Below are 22,738 nucleotides of genomic sequence, written 5' to 3'. Positions count from 1 at the left end.
CCATCATTGTGCCATGGCTGGGGACCCTGCACGGCACCACATGCCCGGTGGCACAGGCACTAGTGGGGTTGGCATCTCCTGCTCTCATCCACAGTTCCTGGTGATAGCCACCACCCTTTGCCCCGTTCTGTGGCTCTTGCTGTCCCCTCCCATGCTTCAGTGTCCCCACATTGGGCCTGATGAGGGAAGAGGAGCCCCGGTGGTGCCACCGAGGGCCTCCTGCAGCTGTGTCAGTGCAGCGCCACAATTAATATTCCAGTGCCAGGATCAAAGAGCCACCGAGACAGAGCCCAAGGCATTCTGCCGGTGTTGGCTGAGCCCTCTTCAACACCTCCCCATCACGGTGCAGGTGACTGCACCACCACACAGCCCCAGCCCTGCGTTAAAGTGGGAGCAGGAGGCGTGGGAAGGGGGGTCCCAGTCACCCCCAGCCCCACAGTGGCTATTGGGGCTCAGTCTGAGGGTATGTGGAGGGGATGGTGCTGAGCATCTGTGCATGCCCGCAGGCGTTGCAGCCCCAGCGCTGGCATGATTTACCTTCCCGAAAACCACCTCAATTTAAATGCTAATTATCCCTGAACCAGGGGGGTAAGGCAGCTATTGAATATTGTCAGGCTGCTTATTGCTGGCGCTGAAGTGGGGCAGGCTGGGGCTGCAGCAGGGAGGGACTGGCAGCGCGGGGACAGGTCCTACAGCAGCAGCAGGGCTGATGGAGGGATGGGGCTGATAGCTGTGGCCACACGGTGGTGTTCTCCGGGGGACATGGGTCTTCTCTCTCCCCACAGCTCGGTCCAGCCATGCATCATTGCAAATGGTGGTTAGGGCTGAAAGTTGTGGAGCTGATGGGGGCTCCAGGGCCTGGCAAAACCTGACCAGTCTGTCCTTTTTTTATCCTGTTTTGTTAGACTGGAGTGGGGCCTCACTAAAATTAATGACCAGTAAATTTGGAGTAAGTAACTGCTGCTTCAGAGGGTTTGCATTAAGCCTTTGTAATTCACCAGTGCCTGAGGTCACGGAGACATGTGGAGGGAGATTTACAGCATGCTTACCTTCTTCAAAGTGGCTGTGGAAACAGGACACCCTCTTTTCTGTCTCTCAGTGACTCTAAATAAATTTGTTTTGGTGATGACAAGCTAAAAAGAAGGTATTTCTGAATGTCCCCATGTCAGATGCAGGCCACCCCAGCGGGAAAGCTTCTCTGAGGGAAAGTTGGGTCAAAAGCTGGCACAAAATAACCTCAGATCCATCATGTTCTCCCCAAGCCATTGCAGGGCAGGAAGACTAAGATTAATAAATTATTTTTGCTGAAGAAGGCATCCTCTCAGACTTGCATAGCAGAAAGCGCAGTCCTCACATAGTCACTTTGCTGAACATAAGCATGCTGGATGATAATGTGATTAACATTTGTAGCTGCGCCAGCTCAGATAAGGGTAATTAAATCTCATGCTTCAGGGCATGAGCTAATCACTTGTGGGGTCATTTTATATACATATATATATATATATTTTACCCCTTCATGAATATGTTTGCCCGGTTGCTGGGATGCAGGGTGTGCATCCACTATCAGAGGTGGGTGGAGGCAGGGAGCCCCATGCCAGCTGATGCTTGGATCTGCAGTGAGAGTTGTACAGGAGCAAGGAGGGTTTCTGCAAGGGTTGGTGAGCAGAATCTGGCCTTGAGGCCGTGTCCTCCAAGAGTGAAGCGTGAAGGGAGGAAGCCACATCTGGCTGAGCCAAGGAGCTGAAGCTGCTCCTTCACCCAACAGTGTTGCTAACAGGAAAATGATAGAAATGTGAGTCACCAGCTGAGCTTTCACTACTGTGGGCCATCCCACTGCGCGCTTGGCCCTGGCTTTCAGTGCCTTGGCAGGAGGACAAGGTGCTCTAGGGCTTAGCAGAGTCGTGCCATGGACCAGGACCTGGCAACTGTGGCCACGTCCAGAAGGATGACAGCACTCTGGCTCCTCCTCAGTGCCTGCATCAGCCTCTCCTGCTCCCCCCAAAACCCCCTTTCGCTCAGAGATGCTGCGGGATGTTGGTCCTTTTTAGAAGCTCTGTGAGATGATACCAGCACTGCGAAGCACAGTAACACAGCTCTGTGCTGCACCGTGCTGTGGCTGTATTGCATGACCTTGGGTGTATTATTTAAGGTTAGATTCCCCAAAAACATCTCTAGTTTGTGTATCTAGTTTCAGGAGGACAGGAGAACACCCGCACAGCAGGCTCTTGCTGTGTGAGCCCTCCTCCTGGTACCTGAGCAGCCACTAATCGCCTTTACCCCAGCAGCACCTCGAGATGGAGGGAGCTGCTGTCTGTTACCTGTGTCACCTGCAGCAGCGGGTGCATTTTACGACTCATCCAAGGTTACATGGAGTATCCACCAAAGCCAGGATCTTGAACTCAGTTTAATCCAGGTGAATGTTTTCCTTCACAGCACACTTTGCCAGTACAAGAGCTCAGGAAAGCCTTTGGCCATTTGACTTTTCCCAGCATCAAGACTCGTTTATCTGGAAGTCAGCTCCCTCCTGAGTCAGGGATGTAGCCTAGGTTGGATGCTACTAGGGACCGGAGCTGTGAGGGAGAAACAGCACTTCCTTGTATAATGACTTAGTTTCTGCAAAATGCCCCGAGAGATGTTCAGATGCCCACCAGCAGAGCGCTGCCAGTCGGCAAGTGGATTCAGTGTGCATCATGCCAGAGAGCACTGCGTGCTCTCTGCTCCTGTGAGTATCTGGCATCTGCTCCGTGAGTGCTGGGGAGATGCTGGGGGCAGAGCAAGGGAGGATGTTGTGGGGTTAGCAGGTGCTGGGATCAGGCAGGTTTGCCTGGCTTGCTCCTGATCCCATCAGAATAAACCTGGCTTCATAATCAGTAGGAACCATGAGGTCATGAAGGCATCACCGTGCCTCTTGGAAACAGCGTGGCCCCCCAGTTGTGAACCCTGCACATGGTCCTGCACCCGTGCAGAGGTGCCGGTGGCGCAGCCATGCCCCAGATGGAGGCATGTGCAGCAGCACATGCGCAAGGATGCTGTCACATGCCTCCCCTCGTCTGTCTCCCTGCCCTGCACACATTGCCCAATGGCTTTGATCAGAGCTTCCAGAGAGCACAGAAGCCTGGCAGAAAGGCTTTTTTTGTGCCTCTACAGTGAGCAGCACTGCGAGCCGCAGGGTTATTAGTAAGGTGCAGTGGAAGAGGAGCTGCAGCCCTCTGCCGGCTGTGGCTCTGCAGCACACTGCCCTCCACGCCTGCCGGGCACGAGCGGGTTTGGGCATCCCCATCATCTGCCCTCCCAGTTTGCCCAGATGCAGCGGGGGCTTGGCGCAGTGTTAGCTGGAAGGACTCTACAGGGGGGCTGTGCCATGCCCGGACCCTGTGTCCAGCGGGTGCTTCCTCCACGCAGCTTCGGCTCATCCTGGCTTTGGGCAGGCAGGGAGCAAGGGGTTGGAGGTGGGGAAGGAGGGTGGAGACCCAGGAAGGCTTTGGTAGCAAAAATGCATCATTGAAGCCCTCCTGAAGTCCTGCCTTGTACCGCTGCTCCCTCCCGTTACGGGAGCACGTTGTGGGCACCCACCGGTGTGTATGCCCATGCCTCGACTCGTTCTGGCCCCTTGTTTTTCCTTGACCTTTCGACTGCGGAGCAGTTAAAGCAAATGGCATTACAGCAAGCGGCACCACCGAGCGTGGCTTTTTGGTAAATACCTTTTCACAGAGGCGTCAGCTCTGAGCAGCAGTTGCTGCGTGCAGGTTGCCCTGGCACCAGTGTGCGTCTCCTCCAGCTTCTCCCTCCTGAGCTGCCAGTGCATGGACCACCAGCCCCCGACAGCTGTCCTGCCACCCAGGTGGGCTGGCCTTGTGCCCAGGGACAGCCGATCCATGAGCTCATGGCACGGGTGGGTGTTGGTGAGATGGTCCGGGTGGGTTTGCATGGAGGAGACGCTGCTTCTGCATCTTCTCTGCTCCATGTTCAGATGCAGGGCACGGGGTTAACGCAGTCTTCTGGTGTCTGCCGTGCCATGTGTTTCTGTCCCCTGGGGCTGGGCTCTTCTGGCATCGCTGAGTCTGTCCCCTTGTGCAAGGCAGTGTGAGAGTCCTTGGGAAGGTGCTACCAGCCACTGTCATTGTCCTGAGCATCTCCTCCTGGTCCTTTCGGAGATGGGATGCAGGCAGGCCTCCAGTGTGACCTGCCTGGCCCTTGAGCTAATCTCCTAGTGCAGGGTGTGGGGCTGACCCACCAGGGAGGGGACGGTCCCTGTCCTCCGAGGTGGCAGGTGAGCTCAGCGCAGCTGCATCCTGCTTTTCTGGTGCAGCATCACGCTTCTGTGGGGCTTTGGGATTTGGTAACACTGACAGCTTTCTCCCTTTTCAGCTGAGGCAGAGCAGCAGAGACACCAACACGATTCTTTCCATATTCCCTACTGATCTGCCTAATTTTGCAGCCCCTGCTTCCCACCACCCACACCGCTCCTGTCTGCAGCAGTAATTGCACTTTGCCATTTGCATCACTGAAACAGCAAAGGGCTCAGAACAGCAAAGGACCACTCAGCCGTGGGGGATCCCACGCCCGGTGTGAGCGACAGGAGATTTGCGAGCACATATGTGAGCGGGAGGCTTTTCCTCTCAGACAAATAAACCACTTTTTCTCCAACTGTGCCTAAAGTGAAGCTCCCGAGACGCAATCAGGTGCCAGCAGCTTTGAGATGGGGAGTGCAGCATGAAGGCTCATCTCAGTGCTCCTCGCCCACCTTGGGGCTGGGGCCATCCCCAGGTGGGACTGCTCCCATATGCACAGGGATATGGCCTTCTGCTTGCCACTGGTACAGGTTGCACTGGCCATATCCTGGCCCTGGAGCATCAGAAGAGCCCCAAGGAAGTGCTCCACCAACTCAGCATCTTGCTACAATGGGACCCTTGGAGGTGGCCAAGGTGTCCCCACTTGCAAGATGAACATAGGATGATGGAGCATCACTGCTAGGATGGGCTGCAGGGAGTAAAACTGAGGTAAACCGGCAGCTGTTTAAAGGAAGATCTGTTCAGAAAACACGCCGCTCGGGCGGGCGGTGCCAGCCTGAGCCTCCCCCCAGCTCCTGGGGCTGACCTGATTTTGCAGGAACCTCCCTTTTTTCTGCTCTGCTGCCCTTTTGTCTCTGCACCTGGAGGACGCAGAGCCTCCTGGCCTATATTTTGGCTCTAAGATCAATATTTAAAATCCCCCCCTCCCGTTTCCTTTGCGCAGGCGCGAGGCATTTCGCTTGCCGGGGGAGGTTTGTCTCCCAGAGACCTGTCTGTTCACCATTTCAAATAATTTCCCCAGCATCGTTGTTCTAGAAACAATTCATTAGGGGCCTATTATACAATGTTATACCTGCCAAGGTTAGAAAAGATCCCCCAGGTGTGGTAAAATCGTGCTGTGAGCTGCACGCGCCGGCTTTTTTTTTTTTTTTTTGGTGTCTGTCTGTAAATGTGCCTTTTACTCCTTTTGGAGATCCAGTCATCTGGGGGCAAAGCCGCGGGGGTGATGCTGCTGTCTGGGATTGCAAAGCCCCAGCTGCGTGTGGTCTGGTGCTTGGTGGTTTTATACTGGAAGTTGGTGCAGGTGGTGGAAAGGGGCAGTTTTGGGGTGTAGCAGCCATTCCTCTCTTCTTGCTGCTGTTTTCCCCCTCTCCAGTGGCACACTTTGAAAATCCAGGCCAAAACCAGTGGCTGGGTCCCCAGGCTGAGACCAGCCCCACGTTACTGGAGAACTAACGGAGCCATGGTCCCTGGGGAGCTCATTAAGCATCACCTTGGAGGGCTGTGCTGCCAGGGGTAGCTGGTGGCAGGGGCAGCAAACCTCATCCCCTGTAAGGTCTCCTGCTTGGAGGTGTCCCTCGCCCTCCCTCGGCCTCTGTCCCCGTGCTGCTGGGGCAGCTCAGCCCCCCTGCCTGGTCGTGGCCTGCATCGTTGCTTTGCAGTTGTCTTTTTCTCTCTGCAGGGAGAATAACTTCATCAAGGACTTCCCACAGCTGGCCGATGGCCTCATGGTGATCCCGCTGCCCGTGGAGGAGCAGTGCCGTGGCGTCCTTTCGGAGCCCCTTCCTGACCTCCAGCTTCTCACTGGTACGAGCTGCCCCTGAGCTCAGCTCCTGCTGGGGCGAGCACAGGAGCAAGAACCCTTTCTCCCACCCTAGATCCCAGCATGGTGCCCAAGGGGCATCAGCACTCCTGAGGTGCTGGTCTTGGGCTCCTTCGTGGCATCCCTCCTGTCTGTCCGGGGCATAAATAGCATATGGGCTCTGCGAGTCTGCCCTGGCATGACAAGGCAGCATCTCCATCCCTGTGAGCTCCAGGCAGCCGCAGCCTTCGCAATGCTGGTCCTGCCAGCAGCCTGAGGACCCCGTGGCACAGCCACTGGAGGTTGCCATCCCTGCTACCATCCCGTTTCTCTCCCCTGTGGTGTGTAGCAAAGCCATTGCTCTGTGCAAGCATTAGGCATTTCCCAGAGCGTGGCTGTGGGGTCAGCAGGGGCTGAGCATCAGCTCTTCCTTTGCAGGGGACATCAAGTATGACGAGGCGATGGGCTACCCCATGGTGCAGCACTGGCGGGTCAGGAGCAACCTCTACAGGGTGAAGCTCAGCTCCATCACCCTCTCTGCAGGTGAGGGTTTCTGATAAGAGGGAGACGTGTGTCCACATGGGTGGGTGGCTGGTGGTCTTCTGCCCCAAGGCATGGTCGTGCCAAGCATCTCACCAGCGTTTCCCAGCCCCAGGCTCTGCGCGGGCAGTAGCTCATGCTGTCAGTGCTGCTGCAGAGGCAGGCAGAGAGATCTTCCTGCATTTTACAGGGGGGAAACTGAGGCAGGGTGTTTGTGCAGCTCAATTGCACAAACCAAGAGCTGAGGTCAGAGCCAGGATCAGGCTAATAAGCAAGACTTCTGGGAGGATTCATGTGGGGGTGGCTGTTTATATGTGTATGTATGAAACCCAGTAAGTTCTTGAAAAAATGTGGTTTCAAAAGGACCCAAAGCGCTTGTAAATGTGGGTCATATAAAGCAGGGAGTTGCAGATGAAGAAGGGGTGGGCGGGAGGATCCTGCAAACGTCAAAACATTTCACTTCCACATTTTTATAGCTACACATTTTGTTTCAGAAGCACTGAAACATTTTGTTACGACCTGAAATGTTTTGCCTTTTCATTTCAAAACAGCATTTTTTATTTAAAAATCAACCTGTTTTTTAAATGGAGGGAAAAAAAAAAGGAAGAAAGAAAAGATTTAGTGCAGACAGATGCAGAGCCCCAGAATAAAATAACCTGCTTAGAGCTGAAAAAAATATTTGGGTTCAGCTCAAAATGAATTCTTCTAGCTTTTTTATTAAACCAACCTTTTCTTTCAATAAAACAACCAACCAACCAGCCAGATAACCTCATTTTGGTGACAGTTATGACGTATTTTCTTGCAGTATGTGTTCCGTTCCACCACTGAACCAAAATGATGATATCAGCCAGCTCTAAATGATGCCACCGATGCCTCCACAATATTTCATCTCTGTAGACCAGTGAGGGTGCATGTCCTTGTCCTGTGCTGGAGTCCCCGCTGTCTATACTGACACTGCAGGGCGTTGTTCAAGAGGTGCCCTGGCCCTTGCGCACCCATGGAGCTGCAATCAGCCCAGCCCCGCGTGTCCTTCTGGGCTGTCTCCAGCTTTCCTAAAAATAGTTATCGGTTGTGCAGGGTATTGACACTGGGGATGGTCTGCAGTGCAGTCTGTAATAAATTAATCCTTACACCAGGAGAACATCTCTGGTTATGGCTACTGCGAAGCAAAGGCCAAGCGCATCCTCTGCGGAGAGCGCTGACAGTGTGCCAGCAGCCTGCAAAATGGGCCAGAGCTGGCGCGAGGGTATGTAGGGGAGTGTGGGGGCGTGGGTGCACACACACATGTTCACGTGCACATCCCTCTGAAATGATTTGAGAAGTGTCTTAGGGAGAGATGCCAGAGCCAGAGCCCAGTGCAAATAGCTGGTTGTGGATTCCAAAGGATCATAAAGACCATGGAGGCAAGAGAGGAGGAACTGCATTTTGCACCCATGTGGGGATGTGTACATCTTGAGCAGGGATTTTCTGGGCCTCCTTCCCCCCAGGCTGTGGCTGGCAGCCCTGCCTGGCTGACCCACGATCCCCTGCCTCCTTCCCACAGGCTTTGCAAACATCCTGAAGATACTGACCAAGGACAGCAGCCGGGAGGAGCTGCTCTCCTTCATCCAGCAGTTTGGCTCCCACTACATCGCGGAGGCGCTGTATGGCTCCGAATTCAGCTGCACCATCCACTTCCCCAGTAAGAAGGTCCAGCAGCAGCTCTGGCTCCAGTACCAGAAAGGTGAGGAGGGCGGTGGGAATGGGTGGGGTCACAAATGCTGGTTATCATTCGTGCTGTTTTCCACCCATCATCCCCTCTCTGCTGTGCACACACCATCACCATGCTGGCTGGCAGGCGCATACAGGAGACTGGTACCAAACCAATTGCCCAGCAGCAGGCAATGGTGGCACATGTCCGTGGGCAGCACCCCTGAGCCATCCTGCCTGCTCCTGCCCTTTGGCTCCATCCTTCCCCAGGGTGACCCAGTTCACCAGCTGCCCCCAGCCCCGCTGTGGTGGCCCCCACACACCAGGGTGCTTGGGGTCAGGTGATGGAGATGTGACATAATTGAACTGCCTCAGAATGGCTTCGTTTTATTGCTTGTGACAATGACGGTCTTTAAAGAAGTGTATTAAATCAATAGCAGACTCATTGTGCTACACCATAAATAACGAGACACATCATTAAACAGGGCAATAAACTTCAGGACTTTGAAGTAATACAATTAGGTTATGTTTATAAAAAACTCCCTTATCGCTGGAGCCTTCCATTTGCCAATTCATCTCTCTTCTCCAGGGAGCTGGGGATACTCCCTGGGTCTGTGGTGTTTTATAGGGCCCGTTGTGGGGCTGATGGTAATGGAGGTCGTCAAGGCACTGGTGTCGTGCCCCATGGGCGCTGCCGAGAGTGGCCTCGTTTGGTGGAAGCCAACAGATGGGATGGAGGTGTGCTCCCACCGCTGCCTCTGTTGCTTTCTGCTCTTTTTTTTTTTTCCTGTCTTCCCAGCACAGCTCGTCTTGTAAGCGTATTTACAACACCTTGTACTTGTTTGTTCTGCTTTTAAATAGTGATAAATGAAGTTTGCCATAGCAATGCCCCTGTTTAGCAGCAGAAAGCGTGGTGGAGGTGTGTTGTTTACATACTCACAAGGTATTAATCATTTGGGCACGCTCCCTGCAGTCCCTGGGCAAATGTGTCAGTGGGGAGCAGAGCCGGAATGGCTCCATGGCCCCAGCACTCTCACTGCAGACACTGGGTTTCTCTGGAGATGCTGCATGGGAACAAGAGGCAGTCACTGCAGCCTCAGCCTGGCGCAAGCATCGCTGCTGTTTCACGGTGCTGGGGCCAGAGGGGAGATGAACAGTGGCAACACTTAATCTGGTGGTGAAATATCTCCCATTTCTGAACCCCCACCTTCCTCCTGGCCGTGGACAGCGGTGGTTCCCAGGGCTCAACCGCAAAGCCCCGCAGTAGCACAGGGCCTGAGGTGAGCAGTGCCTTGCTGACAAAATAATTTCCTTTTTAGTGCATGGTATGTAGCTGGCCGAGGCGAGCACCCTCGCTCCCCACCCAGCTCCCACCAGCACCCCTGGAGCTGTGCCTGCCCCATGCTGCTCACAGGACGGCCCTGGCCGGCTAGAGGCATCCAGAGCACTCTTGCCCACCACCAGCAGAGCACCAAAGCACTCACAGGACCCCGGGGATCCCCCCCGAGTTTTGCATGCAATGCCTGGACATAAACATTTAGTTTCTGGCTGTGCAGCATTTGGGCACTGGGTGCTGGCTCTGACCTTGTTCTCTGTGTGTGGCTCCATCTGTGGCTTCAGTAGCTGTGGGGTCAGTGAGGCTGGACGTTGGGGCTGGCGGCACTGCAGAGGGGACCAGTGTTGTACTTAGTTCTTTGATGGCCAGAAAATGCTCTTGAAAGGACACTGAGGATGTTGAGGGCTCTTGCTGATACTGGGGGAGATCAGCTCTGTGGGCAGAGAAGGCATCACGGGAAAACCCAGGGCTCGCTCACTCCGGGAGAAGCCCCAGTTAACTAAGAGAAAGAGCTTGCTGTTTATGGTAGATGGATTTTATTCCCAGCTTCTCCACTGATCTACCCTCATTTTGCCAGTGACATAAGGAGGATCAGCATAAATAGGTCCAGCTAGACAGTTCTGGATGCCTTCTCTGCTCAGAAACAGCTCTGGCCTGCCGGGCTCCCCGCTGCTAGCCAGCCCGTTTCCGAACTGCTCAGAGAGTGTACATATGCATCATCACTAATAAATACAAAAGTAAGGCCAGGATAACTGTAATTTGTTAGCGCACAAAGCAGGTCAGAAGAGGACGGGGAGAGGAGAGTCTCGAGCTAATTGGAACAGCACCAACTATGATAAAAATGCACACTGCAGCGTGTTTGCAGCATCACACAAAATTATTTTGATATTTTAATCAACTTCATAAATCAATCGGCAGGCCTCGGGAGGAGGCCTTTGCCAATAAGGTGCACAATCCGTGCGTCGAGCCCTAATTGAAAACATGGTCTTGAAGAGGCGACCGCGCCGCTGGCAGCCGGACTCGTGCAAAGCGCCAGGCCAGGTGCTGGCTCTCTGCAGGGGCTGGAGCAGCCCAAACACCGCGCTCGCTGCCGGCACAGGAGCCTGTGATATAGGTCGGTGTCTGCAGAGTGCTTCCTTCAGCCACATGGAGGAGAAAGGGATCTGGCTCTCGCCAGGGACAGCAGAAAGTTGGTGGCTTCTCACTGCCTGGACCCCCAGCCCTGCTGGAGTGGGTGGGCTGCGGGCACCGCTGGCATGTGCAGGCTGCTCTGCCTCTAGAAAGGCAAACTGTTCTCCTTCCTCCTGCAAGCAGATAAGGTCTGTGCTGGGGAAAGCGAGGCAAAAGAGCTGCCCGCCCTTGTTCCTAAGGATTTGCAGGAGTGAATCCTCCAAGTGAGAGAGCCAGGGAGGCACGGAGGCAGGGCTGCAGCACACGAGTGCTGTGCTCCTTTCAGGGCAGGCATGGAAATGGCCCCCAGGCTCTCCCCCTAGGAACAGTGTTAGCCTGTGAGCAGAGCAAAGCAAACCCCAATTTTAGTTCATGCAGAGTGATTAAAAGCCCATTTTCTGGGCTGCTAGTTCTGGCTCTGTGCAGCCAAGCAATGCTTTAACTCTGAGCAGGGACCTTGAGATCGACCTGGCCATTGATCTGTACCAGAGGAGCCCTCATCAGTTTTCTCCCCCATCGAAGCCAGTATTTAACACTGATGGCACCTCATTAAGTTCGTACCAATTATGTGAGCATCTTTGTTTGGCAGCTGGGACAAACGTGACACTCCTGGCCACCTCCTGTTGTGTGTAAGAATGTTCTGGGTCTGGCTGGGATGGAGCGAACTGGCTTCATTGCAGCTCCTGTGGTGCTGTGCTTTGGGTTTGTGGCTAAGCCAGTGCTGATAACACCCCAGCACGTTGGCCACTGCTAAGCAGTGCTTGCACAGCACCCAGGCTCCCTCTCCACAGCACCTAGGCTGGAGTGGGCAAGATGTTGGGAGGGGACACAGACAGGACTGCTGATGCAAACTGGTCTATTCCACACCGTATATTGCCATGCTCAGCAATGAAACTGGAGGTGGAGGCTGGGAGTCACCCTGCCACAAAAAGAGTCACAGAATGTACAGGAGGAAAGACAGCGACCCCTCCATCCAGCATATCCACCTGCCAGGGACCGCTTCATTCGCTGATAAACACGTATCAGAGACCTGGTTGCTTTGTGGCCCCTCAGTCTGGCTAGATGAGGAAGAGGAGGAGAGCTCAGTGAGGGAAAGGAAAGAGGTGCTGTGACAGCAAAATCTGACAGCAAGACCTGACAGCCCTGGTGGGATTCTCCCAAGAGCTGTTCTAGCTTGCTCATTCACTCTACGATAGTAGATGGCTAGATGATCTTTAAGGTCCCTTCCCACCCAACCCATTCTATGATTCTGTGATACATGAAATGCAGATCAAAAGTCTGTAAGTGCCCCAGCACCTAGAGAAAATGGAAACGTTATCAGCAGCAATGTGGAGGGTCTCTTCTTGTCAAGCATTTGAGTGACAACTCGTTTCCTTCACATGGTGCAGACTAGCTGAGCCTCAGCGTGGGAGACTTCTGTTCTCCAGCTGGGAAAAGTTGGAAAAAGAAATGGCATGCTGGTGGTGTGCTGCGGAGGAGGAGCACGCAGCCTTGCAGGAGCTCCTCTCCCTTGCCACTTGAGGACCTGGGAGAAGCTCAGCTGGGGAGCGGGGAGGGATGCTGATGGGCTCGGGATGTGCTATGCATGGGTGGTGGAGACTCAGAGGGCTTCACTACCTGACCACGTTACGTTGCTTTAGGTCTGCAGTAAGTGAAATGTTTGTTTTTCTTGCATTTCCTATGATCTCTGGATAGTTTCCTGGGCTGATGTTACCTGGCCACATTGGGCAGCCAGCAAGCCGAGCTTGGGAAGTGGCTGCTACAGATGTGAAAGATGTTCCCTCTCAGCAACAGGTCACTTACTAAAATAGCCCATGGAGGGGCTGTGCTCTGGCAGGTCCTATCACATTCCCGAAGGCTTTCTGCCCACCAGCCTCCCCAATACTTTCCTCCTTTTGAACTATATGTTGTTGATCGCATTTACCTTTAAGAGGTTACAGCTTTCCTGCTTTCTTGTGAACTCAGCAGTTCAGACAGAAGTTCTTCATAAAACACAAGCCATAGTAAGGACACAACCTCAAGCTCTGCTAAAATAGCAGTTCATATTCTTCTGAGTGGGGTCTGTGGATCCCTTCTGTCTCTTGAGGTTCTCATTCATCTCCCTTCAGGTCTGATACTGCCATAACACAATTAAGATTGAACTAGTCCACGAGAACTTCTAGTTCTCATTTCCTAGACGCAATCAGGTGCATTAAGAAAGCTACAAGGCAAGCTCTGCATCTATTAAAGGAGGTAATGGCTTTACCCTTATACCTGCTCGGTCAGAAGTGCATAGAATTTCCCTGTCCTTGAGATCTGTTCCTATAAACAACCACTCTATTTAATCTTTGTAACACTCTTACTTGCTTGCGGTGTATGCCATTATATTTATTTCAAACCCTCAGATTTTGACATTTTGTTCGGAGGAGGAAAAAACAATCTAGCTGGTTGCCGTGAAATTTAGTTTAGACTAAAATATGTGCCATGACTCAGTCTGCTAAATGACCTTATGCACTGCTCATTGTAATCCAAAATTGCCAGGCAAGTCGAGTAATTAGTTGTGCAAAATGAAATAACTTTAAATCCTCGCACTGAGTAATGACCCAGAAAAATCACTTAAACTATACAATAGAAAAGACTTGGAGCATCTGGCTTTATTTTTACTTTTATAGTTCTGCCCCCTTTGATTAAGAAACAGGCTGTCTCCCTCATCCCTTTAGAAGAAACGCTGGCTGTCAGTTGCCGCTACCCTAAGAAATCAAACTTCTCATAAAGTGGCAGGGTGGGTCTAACAGCAGCGGCACGACAGTTGTTCTGTGTTTGATAAACCAGTAGCTGTTTAAAGAGCTGCCTTCACTCAGATCCGCAAACCCAGCTGGGTAGCAGGAGCAGGGGGAGAGCCTGTACATACTGACGTGCTGATGCCCTGGAATGCCGAGCGGCGAACTGCTTAGCTCTCTGCTGGCTCAGCCTACATACACTGTTTCTAACATGATTTTTTGTAGCATTTATCAAAATTATCCAGAATAATAGGTGAACCCTAATAGCAGCCCTGCTACCAGCCCCAGCAAATATGTCACCTCCACAGAGGGACAGAGCTGAGCCAGAAAGCCCCTTGATGAGCCAGGGATGCAGGTGATGAAGCCTTCAGCCAGGCTTCCACATCCTCTTACTGAGCGCTCCATGCCAGTGAATTTGGGCCAGACCTTTAAAACATCAGGTATCAGCTACAGTGAAAAGTAAGATATTGCCCTTGTAGGAGTATCGGCATGAATTAAGGTACGACATTCTAGTATTTGTTTATGAGGTGGGTAGGGAAGTGTCAGATAAAGTTACATGAGACCTGCCAAGGAGCTCAGATTTATCCTCTGCAACCTGACAGCATAAAAGGGGTCTCGTAGCCATTGTGTTCCCAAGTCTAATCCCCACTGGCTGTAAAAACCAATCTGCCACCAAAGGGAGGAGATGAAGTGTTCTTAATAAGAAAATGAGCCATTTGCAATGCACTTTTAATTGGATCAATTTTTCCTTTATTACAGAATCTTTAAAAACCAAACACATACGTACAACCAGACAAGCTCTTTTTCCAGGTAGAGAGCAGAAGCCAAACTATTTTGTCACAATCCTTAATTACTCCATTTCATCTCGTTTGGCAGATGATCACAACATTGTGTAGGGGCACCATGGCAAGAAATACAGCTGTGCAAAATCATCTCGCAATCACTTCTGAGTTTTGTCAGGGGATGTGAATACCCTGGGCGAGGGACAGCAGGTTTTCTTTTTCACTTTTCTGACTGAAACCCAAGACTAGAAGAAGAGCTGCAGGCAACACACCCCCGCAGGCGCTGATCGCAGTGTCCTGGCCCACCAGTGCATCACAGGATAGTGTTATTTTTCTTGAATCTCTGAGAAACAGATGACAGACGCTTTGTTTGAACTGTGTAACCAGGAACAGGCTGGGGTAACCAACTGCTCAGTTTACTGGACCTGCTTTTATGTCCCTTCAAGCACTCTAGGAAATGTTATTGCTAGTAGTGTGATGTTTATTGCAAAAAAAAAAAAAAAAAATATCCATCGAAACAGAAAATGACAGAGGTACATATTATCATAGATAATATTGCTTCAATTATTCAGGTCCACAGTAGCTTACTGCTTGGAGCAGTTCTTAGAAACAGGAGGAAAGTTAAAAAAGAGATCAGTAGGAGAGGAACTGCCATTACCATAATACTGGAAAAAATGCCTTGAGTTACAATGTAATTAACTGCAGAAGGGCCCAGTAATAGCCATCATCTCCCAAAAACATACATGCAAGATGAGATCGGTTCCCCAAATTGCTGTTACACACCTTAGGCGACTACCCCTCCCACCCAAAAATAGAGAAGCAGAGAATGTAAATAATTACGTGCAAGTTGGTAGCCTTGGCAAACACACAGAGCAGCTCAGGAGGGAAGCGGGGTTCCATTCCCTTGAGGTCGCTCAGCACCATCTACCATGCTAGTGTCTTGGCTCCTGCTCCCTTCTCCGCAAGCTTTTTCCAGCACATTATAACAAGGGAAACCGAAAGTTGCCCTGATGGAGGGGCACCTCCATCGCACAGCTGGTGTTTGTTGTGTTGACCCTCTTCAGTGCCTTGGATAAGCAGAACAGGGAGGGGAAAAAACCAAAATCTCACCAAAATCTGCTCCCAGCGCTTCTTTTGCAAACCCTGTAACTGCCAAACAACTGGCGGGAGCAGCAGCAGCTCGGAAGCCGGTTTTACTTTGCTGTTTCACTAGGGGAAAATATATAGGAGTTTAAAAAAAAAATCACCTGTTGCATACATGTTGTAGCACAAGTAGCAAACAATTTGCTCTAGCATGGCAGCCACCATAAAATCAGCTTTTATATGGTCTGTTGTGCCCCCAAATTTGCAACTACATTGTTGATAGCAACAAATAAATGCACTGCAGTGTAACTATTATCTGTGGCAGATTAACATGCTACCACTGTGCCCTATTTAAATGCATCTTTCCTTCAATAAACTATTCTAGGCGAGCAGCACCACACTGAGGAACACATTTATCAGCCAGGAGAGTAGCACTGTGGGGGCCTTGGTTCACACAGCTGCAGTTTTGTGCTTCATTTGGCCCAAAGCCGTGATGAACATGAACTCTGGTGCCTGCTGGTGCCGTAAAAAAAAAAAATATTAAAAAAACATATCTAAGGAATGTAGTGTTTTGCTGTGCAAGGGAAAAAAACAGCAATGCACCAATGGACACGCTTCCAAGTATTAACAAAATAAAAACGAAGGAGTACCACAAACACACACACACACTCCTTCTCAGCAGCGAGTAGCTTGCACATACTAAGTGCAGATGAGTGGAAACCTATTCCTAAATGCAGTGGTCTGGAATGCAAAATAGTGAAGTGCAAGTGAACAAAACAGTATGTTGCATCTAACCTCATTTACTACAGTCTCCCAGTCTTATTTCCCCAGCCCTTACCCCCTCCCCACGAACCTTTCTATACCAGACCTACCTTCCAAAGACAGTTTCCAGGATACATTTAATAGTAAAACAACAGTAAATATCAACCATAGGTTCCCCTCATTTTTTTCCCTCCAACCCCCTCTCTTTTTAGCCCCTTCTACCTAGCAGAACTCTTAGTAGAAATAAAAACCCTGTTGCCATCAGAGGGCAGTTTTCTGGCTCAGCTCAGTCTCCCATGATTGCACAGTACTCACTTCACATCGCACAGACATGGTTCACAAATGGCACAACAGGGGCGATCTCCTGAATACCAGAAAAATGAAGAGAGAAAACCCTCCCTCATCAGTCTGAAAGTAAAGCTCCATCTCTGAGCAGCTGAAGAGGGCTATTTCGTTTTATGCAGTGCTGCAATGGGAAACTGCTTTATCTAGTAGTTGCCCAGACAACTGCTACCCAGTTCCTTGCAAATACCACAGCAAGAACAGGATTGCCTCTCTGGTTCTCTAAGGGAAGCTCAAGAGCAGTCAAGTCAGCGTTCATGGCACAAAGAAAGATACAGTGGTTGAAGCTGGAAGTGTAGGAGATGTGATGCACAGAGGTGACAGGTTTTATGGAGTGACCAGTCATTTAGCAGGAAACAAGTACTCCAGCAGGATGGATCCTTTCCCTCATGCTTGTTCTTTTTTATTGTATGGATTTTATATAAAAAAAGAAAAAGAATAAGCAGACCACCACCACATAATCTATTTTGTTTCTAAACACAAAACATGACGGTTCGGTTATGGCACAATCTTTCCGAATACTTGACGCCGGTTCCCATCAGATTGCAACGCGGCTGGAAGAATCTCTGCTGCCAAAAGAGGTTTTGCTTAGAGACATGCCTTTAAGGAGTGGAATATCTTCTCAGATGGTAACTGTAGATCTTAATGCAATGATCCCAACAGTCCAGCACCAGCAGCTGCCCTTTGGGAGTAATGGCGATACCGACTGGGCAGGTGAGTCCTTCCCGGATTAAGATATTATAGCCACCCCCTTTAGGAAAATGCAGGATTTCTTTACGGCTGCTGTCGGCAACAATGAGGTCACCCCTGGCATCAACACACATCCCAGCAATGCACCTGAAATCCTCATTCTCAGAGAAGAAGTGGCTAATCTGGCGTCCCAGCTGCCCATCTGGGCCAACAGAGCCAATTGAAAAGCCTCCTTCTAAGTGGTGTTCGTACTGCCGGTTTTCCAAGTTAAGCCCCAGCCCCTGAGTAAAGTATATTGTCCCTTCAGCATCACAGGTGACAAACTTTGGGCGCACTGCACTACATAAGCAACTGTACTTGACTACCCCCACGCCGCGGTCAACTGTGAAACACCAGAGTTTCCCCCCTTCCACGTCGGTCACTACAAACTGCCCAGAAGGCAGGGCAGCGATGCCCCAGGGCTTGCTTAGCTGGCTGCGGTGACAGGCCACGCAATGGCCATCCATGGTGTAGACCTTGACAGAGTTATCGTAGCTGTCAGTCACACCTATCAGGCCATGGCAGTTCATGGTGACAGAAAGGGGAGTCAAATTGGGCAAGTCTGCTCCAAGGAAACTCAATACAAAGCTATCGATTCCACTAGGGCTCCGGCGAATCTCCTTCAGAAAGCCCTTGCGGGTAAAAACCTGGATTCGGAAATTGCCTCTGTCTGCCACAAGTACCTCACCTTGCAGGGTGACGTGCAGGCTGACGGGAAGATTAAACATCCCTGGCAGGCTGCCCTTGGAGCCCATCTTCTTGATGAAGTGACACTGCTGGATGCTCGTGGCTGCTTCAGGCATCCTTGGCTTGGCTGGTGAGGAATTCGGTGTGCAGCTGGCCTCTTCTTGCACCAAGTCAGGCTCCCTAAATGATGCCGATGAGGATGCTGCAGTTTCCATAAGTGATTCCTCCATGTTAACGGTCCGGGGTTTCTTCACCACCTGCCCGATCTGCAGTGGTCCCACGTGGCTCACCTTAAGGAGTTCAACTTCCTGAAGGGTCAGCTCCCTTGGGAGACTGTTTGTCAGTTCTGGTTCTTCCTCGTCTGCTGCCTCCTCCAAGAGAGCTATATCTCCCTGCTTTATTTTGGCAAGGAAATAGTCACAGCGAGACATTATCTGCACTTCTGCTAAGTTCAGCAGGTAAGCTTGCTCCTCCATTACCTGATTATTTACCTTCTCCACTTCAGACAAAGAGGTGGTGAAGAACTTGCGTGACCTGGCCAGTTCTTCCTGGATTTTGCGCTCTTCTTTGCTGTAATCTTGCAGAACTGCTTTGTATCTAGACTGCAGGTCTCTTGAAACACCCTCCAGAGATGCTTTTCTTTTCTGCAGATCATCCATGAGCTCCCGAAGTCTGGCAAGCCTCGTACCAAATTCCCTCCTACGCTCCTCAGCAGCCTCTTTGATAGCAATGACTCTATGCCCTTGGGGCACGTGTGATGTCTCCTTGCACGGCTCACATAAAACCAAGCTACAGCTCTTGCAAAAGTGTCTTGGCAACCTTCTCCCACAGACCTTACACATGAGCAGACCCACCACCTCCCCCAGTCCGGCGGTGTCTATGATCTTCAGCACAGTAAGATTGTCAGTCAGCTGAGCTAAGCTTGTGATCCGCGTGATTTTGCTGCAAAAGGGGCATCGTATCCCATTAATGCTGTTTGCTAGGAGTTTCTCCAAGCACTGTTTGCAGATGGTGTGCCCACAGTGTAAAAGCTTGGGTCTCAGGTGCTCCTCAGTGAAGGACTCCATGCAAATGGGGCACTCCAGGACCTCTCGCAGTGCATCTGAGTTGAGATGAGGGGCAGCAGCCATGGCTTTCCAAGGCAGCTCTAGCTGGTGCAAAGTCTTGTACTCGCATCTATTCCAAGGTGCTCCTATTCTGTCCAGAAAGAAAAAAGGAAATGTGATTTATGTCATCACCAGCAGTTACATATACATGCAATTTATTTCTGATTTATCACCCAACCCTGAAAAAAGAGAAGCCCAGTTAGCTTTTCCACATTTGGAAAGAATGGATTAGTCATAGCTAATCTCAGAGTGGGCAAATTCCAAAACTAACTTGCAGCTCCTAGTGCGATGAATTATTCACTTGCAAAATTTGTAAGTAGAACTGAAAGAAGTGTAATGGCAGCAATAAGGAAGCCCAATAGATATTGATGACTGAATCATCTCCTCATGGTGCCCATCTCCTGCTGCCATGCCTCCAAGTTTACATAATTTACTGAAACCCAGGGAGATTAAACCAAGCATTCAAAACGCTGTGCATCAAAAGAGGAACCAGATGGTGCAATGCTTTAGGACATTAATATATCACCTCTGGAGACCTGCATTCAGATGTGACATCAAATACGAATGAAATGAATGTGGTTGTTTTACTCTGCTTTTCTAGATAGCCAAAATAAATTTTCAAGGTTTCATACGTTTGCCAGAAAGTGAAACTAGAAGGAATGATGTGTCAGCTTCCACTTGTTCTGGGAATGAGACTGTACATACTGAAAACATAGTGAACATTTTACACCGGTGTATTCCATTAACCTCTGCCGTGCTGCATCATGCTTCAGCATGCCAACTAAACACCGCTTGACGCAGCAGTGTTCTAGCAGGTATTAGCAATAAAGGAGTTAACAGACAACTCCAAACATTCATTACTATGTACTACAAGTGTCACTATTAGTTTCTGAACTTAGCTTAACTGCATATAATTCCTCCTTTTTTCACAATCTCGCAGTGTTAACCTCATTCTTGTATTCTGGTTCTGTCTTCTACCACTCTGGTTGCTGTTCAGCTTCAATCCAGGTTCCTCCATCCTCGCATCCCTCACAGCAGGGAGCAGATCCCAGCAGCTCTCTTGCTAAAGCAGCCATCCATTCAAAAGGAACAGCACAGGGCTACATCATTAAGTTATTATTCAGTAGACTGGCTTTCAATACCTTTGCTATTGCATTGCTTAGCCATTAAAAGAAGTGGGGAAGAAAACATTTCTTCTAGGGGGAGAGGAGGAGAATGAAGTAGTTAGTCTTTAAAATGAAGAGACAGTCACAGAAGGATGTGAACAGACAGCTTTTTCTGAATAATGGCTGCATGTGTGCAGCATTCTCGCTTCCCTGCTGGGTTTGCCTGCTTCATCCTCGGGAACGTTTCAGACAGAAAGGTTCAGTGTATTTCAGTTTCCCATTTGCTCAAGTGGAAGATGACAACTGCAACGAAGAAAAGTTCTTTATGTTCATATAGAAAAGAAAAAAAAAATAAATTATCAGCTGCAGTTCACAGTCCTTTAAAGCCCGTATTTCAGGCAGGTATTCAGTGGTGTAGCAGAACCTCCAAGTACCAAGCTGGGGTCTGATGCTTGGCTCGATGGTGGCACAGTGAGTATCACATCCCCAGCACCCAGGGAGCAGGGACACTCCAGGCGCTTGCTGCCGCGTGTGCTGAATGTGCTCCCCTTTTATTCTTAGCGTATATCTCAGCTGGGTAAGCAGAAGCCTGGGCGCTGCCATGTAGAGCAGAAACCTTCTTCTGAGGGATGAAAAGTCTGTATGTTAAAACGGTTTTTAAAAATGAAACACAGGATACCAGATCCATTATTCTTATTTTCCTTGGAAATATATCAGAAGACTTGCTTAGGGAGGGATGAGGGAGCAGCACAGACACCAGATGCTGAGTTATGTAAAAAGCTACCTTTAAACCAAGTATTTTCATTAAAGAACAATGGTGGAAGGGATTTTGTTTAGGTTTAAGTCAGGTTTTTATAAAGATGATTTGTATGACATTCTTTTCATGTATAACCCCCTGTTATCAGAACAGCAGCATGCGCCTTAGTCGTGTGAAATTAGTTTTACTGCTGCACTTTTTATCTTTATCTCGCACTCGGCCGTGCCTTAAAGGAAGTTTCCTTAACAGCCCCTTGTTCTCGCGCATCAGTCCCTCCCAAGGCAGTTCCCTGACGCAGAGCAGGGCGGCAGGGAAAGCCTCAGCTGAGGCTCAAGCTAGAAAAATTGGGAAATAATGTGAATTTGGTTTCCTTCTATTGAAAAAAAATTCCTGCTGTAGTTTCTCTTCGCAAACCTGTAGTTTTCAGTGAGTGCGTGCGGCGAGACTGCTAGTCCCACGCCGGGGTGGCCCGCTGGGGTCGGTGGCCAGCGCAGTGCCGGGGTAAGGCGGCACAGCCCGGCGCCGTGACCCCCCGCAGCCCCGGTGACAACGCCAGCGGCGGCCACGGCAGCAGCCGTCTCGCAGCACCCCCCCGCGCACCCAGCCGAGCCCCTGTGCTACCGGAGCCGGGGGGTGGGGGGGCGCGGCTTCACCGGCCGCCGGGCCCGGTACGAACCGCCGCCATACCCGCGGGAGCAGCCCCCTCCCCCCTCGCCCGCCGCGGCCTCCGGTGCCCGGGCAAGGCCCGCCGCGGCCTGAGGAGGGGCGGCCCCCCGAGGGGCCCTCACCGGCGGGGAGCTCCCAACCCGCGGAGGCACGGCACGGCTGGGGGCCAGGGGGGGCTTCCCGGCCCGGCCGCCCCCTCCCCAGCCCGCCGAGGCCGCCCCGGGGTGGGAAGGAGGTGGGGGTGGGGGGTGTGTGGGGTCCCGCCTGCCGCCGCCCCGCGCCCCCGCCCCGCCTGCAGGGGGCGCCGCCGCCGCGGGGCCCGGGGTGCGCCATACCTGCCCGCCGCTCCCGGGGCGCGCGCCGCTTCCCGGCATGCCCCGCGCCGCCGCGCCGCCGTGACGTATGCACCGGGCCGCGGAGCATGCCGGGAGTTGGAGTCGCGGGAGGCGGCGGGGCCGGGGCGGCGGCGAGCGACTGCGGGGAGGCCAGAGCGGGGCGGGGGGAGAGGCTGCGGGGAAGACTGCGGGGGGGCCGATGTACCCGGCAGGGGCAGGCGGGGGGCCCGCGATGCCGGGTCTCGGGGAGCTGCCTGCACAGGGAGCCCCCCGGTGGGCTGGGCTCCCGCCTCCGCGCCCGTGCCCTAGCTGTTTCTATCGAGGAAAGTTAAAAGAAAAACGAGGAAACAGAAACGTGCCTTCTCTCTTTATTTTTCTCGGTTTATCACGCGAGGGTTCCCCACCCGCCGGTTGTCCTGCGGCCTTCCCCTGGCCAGGCGGTACTGAGGGAGTAGCCAGGCCCTCCCTGCTGGCGGGCCCAGGCCTGCGCCGGGCCTGGCGTCAGCCGTTGGAAATTTGTCTGTCTCTGTTCATTTCATAAACTGGTTGGAGCAGCCCGTGGACTCCCAGGACAAAAAGGACTATTTTTAGGTGGAGAATAGCAAATGTAATCAGTTGATTGGGTGATGCGCATAAATACCATCAGGGAATAGATAAGTAGCCGTGGTTGCTTGTGCAAGGGCTTGCTCCTGGCACGTCCCGGTTGGTATTAACTCTTTTGCCATGGTGGCCCTGATTCTGCACTGGTGGCCAGCGATCAGTGCAGCTGCTGCAGCACAGGCAGGGAATTACCAGT

The 22,738-nt window shown here is 51.6% G+C and overlaps 2 protein-coding genes across 10 annotated transcripts in view; one reads left to right on the top strand and one right to left on the bottom strand.

Annotated features, from left to right (window-relative positions):
- Positions 1 to 22,738, top strand: part of ASTN2 (astrotactin 2) — a 354,268-nt gene that overhangs the window by 219,949 nt on the left and 111,581 nt on the right. Inside the window, exons 14-16 of the mRNA XM_056352114.1 lie at positions 5,974 to 6,098; positions 6,532 to 6,636; positions 8,177 to 8,356. Of these exons, the coding sequence (XP_056208089.1) occupies positions 5,974 to 6,098; positions 6,532 to 6,636; positions 8,177 to 8,356 (410 nt within the window). The remainder of the gene's footprint in view (positions 1 to 5,973; positions 6,099 to 6,531; positions 6,637 to 8,176; positions 8,357 to 22,738) is intronic.
- On the bottom strand, positions 16,935 to 21,986 carry TRIM32 (tripartite motif containing 32). 9 transcript variants are annotated; one of them, XM_056352117.1, is made up of 3 exons: positions 21,943 to 21,974; positions 19,984 to 20,806; positions 16,935 to 19,169 (listed from the first exon to the last, which is right to left on the bottom strand). In XM_056352117.1, the coding sequence occupies exons 2-3, from the start codon at positions 20,094 to 20,096 to the stop codon at positions 17,159 to 17,161; spliced, it is 2,124 nt and encodes a 707-aa protein (XP_056208092.1). In that variant the 5' UTR covers positions 20,097 to 20,806; positions 21,943 to 21,974; the 3' UTR covers positions 16,935 to 17,158. The 9 variants fall into 9 exon arrangements, with proteins under 9 accessions (XP_056208092.1, XP_056208093.1, XP_056208097.1 ...); XM_056352118.1 differs by having other exon boundaries at positions 19,984 to 20,487; XM_056352122.1 differs by lacking the exon at positions 19,984 to 20,806 and having other exon boundaries at positions 21,943 to 21,986.

This window comes from Falco biarmicus, chromosome 9, assembly GCF_023638135.1.
Source record: "Falco biarmicus isolate bFalBia1 chromosome 9, bFalBia1.pri, whole genome shotgun sequence".
NCBI lineage: Eukaryota > Metazoa > Chordata > Aves > Falconiformes > Falconidae > Falco > Falco biarmicus.
This window is presented reverse-complemented; position numbering and strand designations above follow the sequence as displayed.

Bases quoted from the DNA above. Each gene is read 5' to 3' on its own strand.
- TRIM32 (XM_056352117.1), bottom strand. From the start codon at position 20,096: ATGGAGGAACCTGGATTGAAGCTGAACAGCAACCAGAGTGGTAGAAGA. The intron at 19,170-19,983 runs GTTAAGCTAAGT...CTTTCTGGACAG, and splicing joins AAAAGGAGGAATTATATGCA to AATAGGAGCACCTTGGAATA.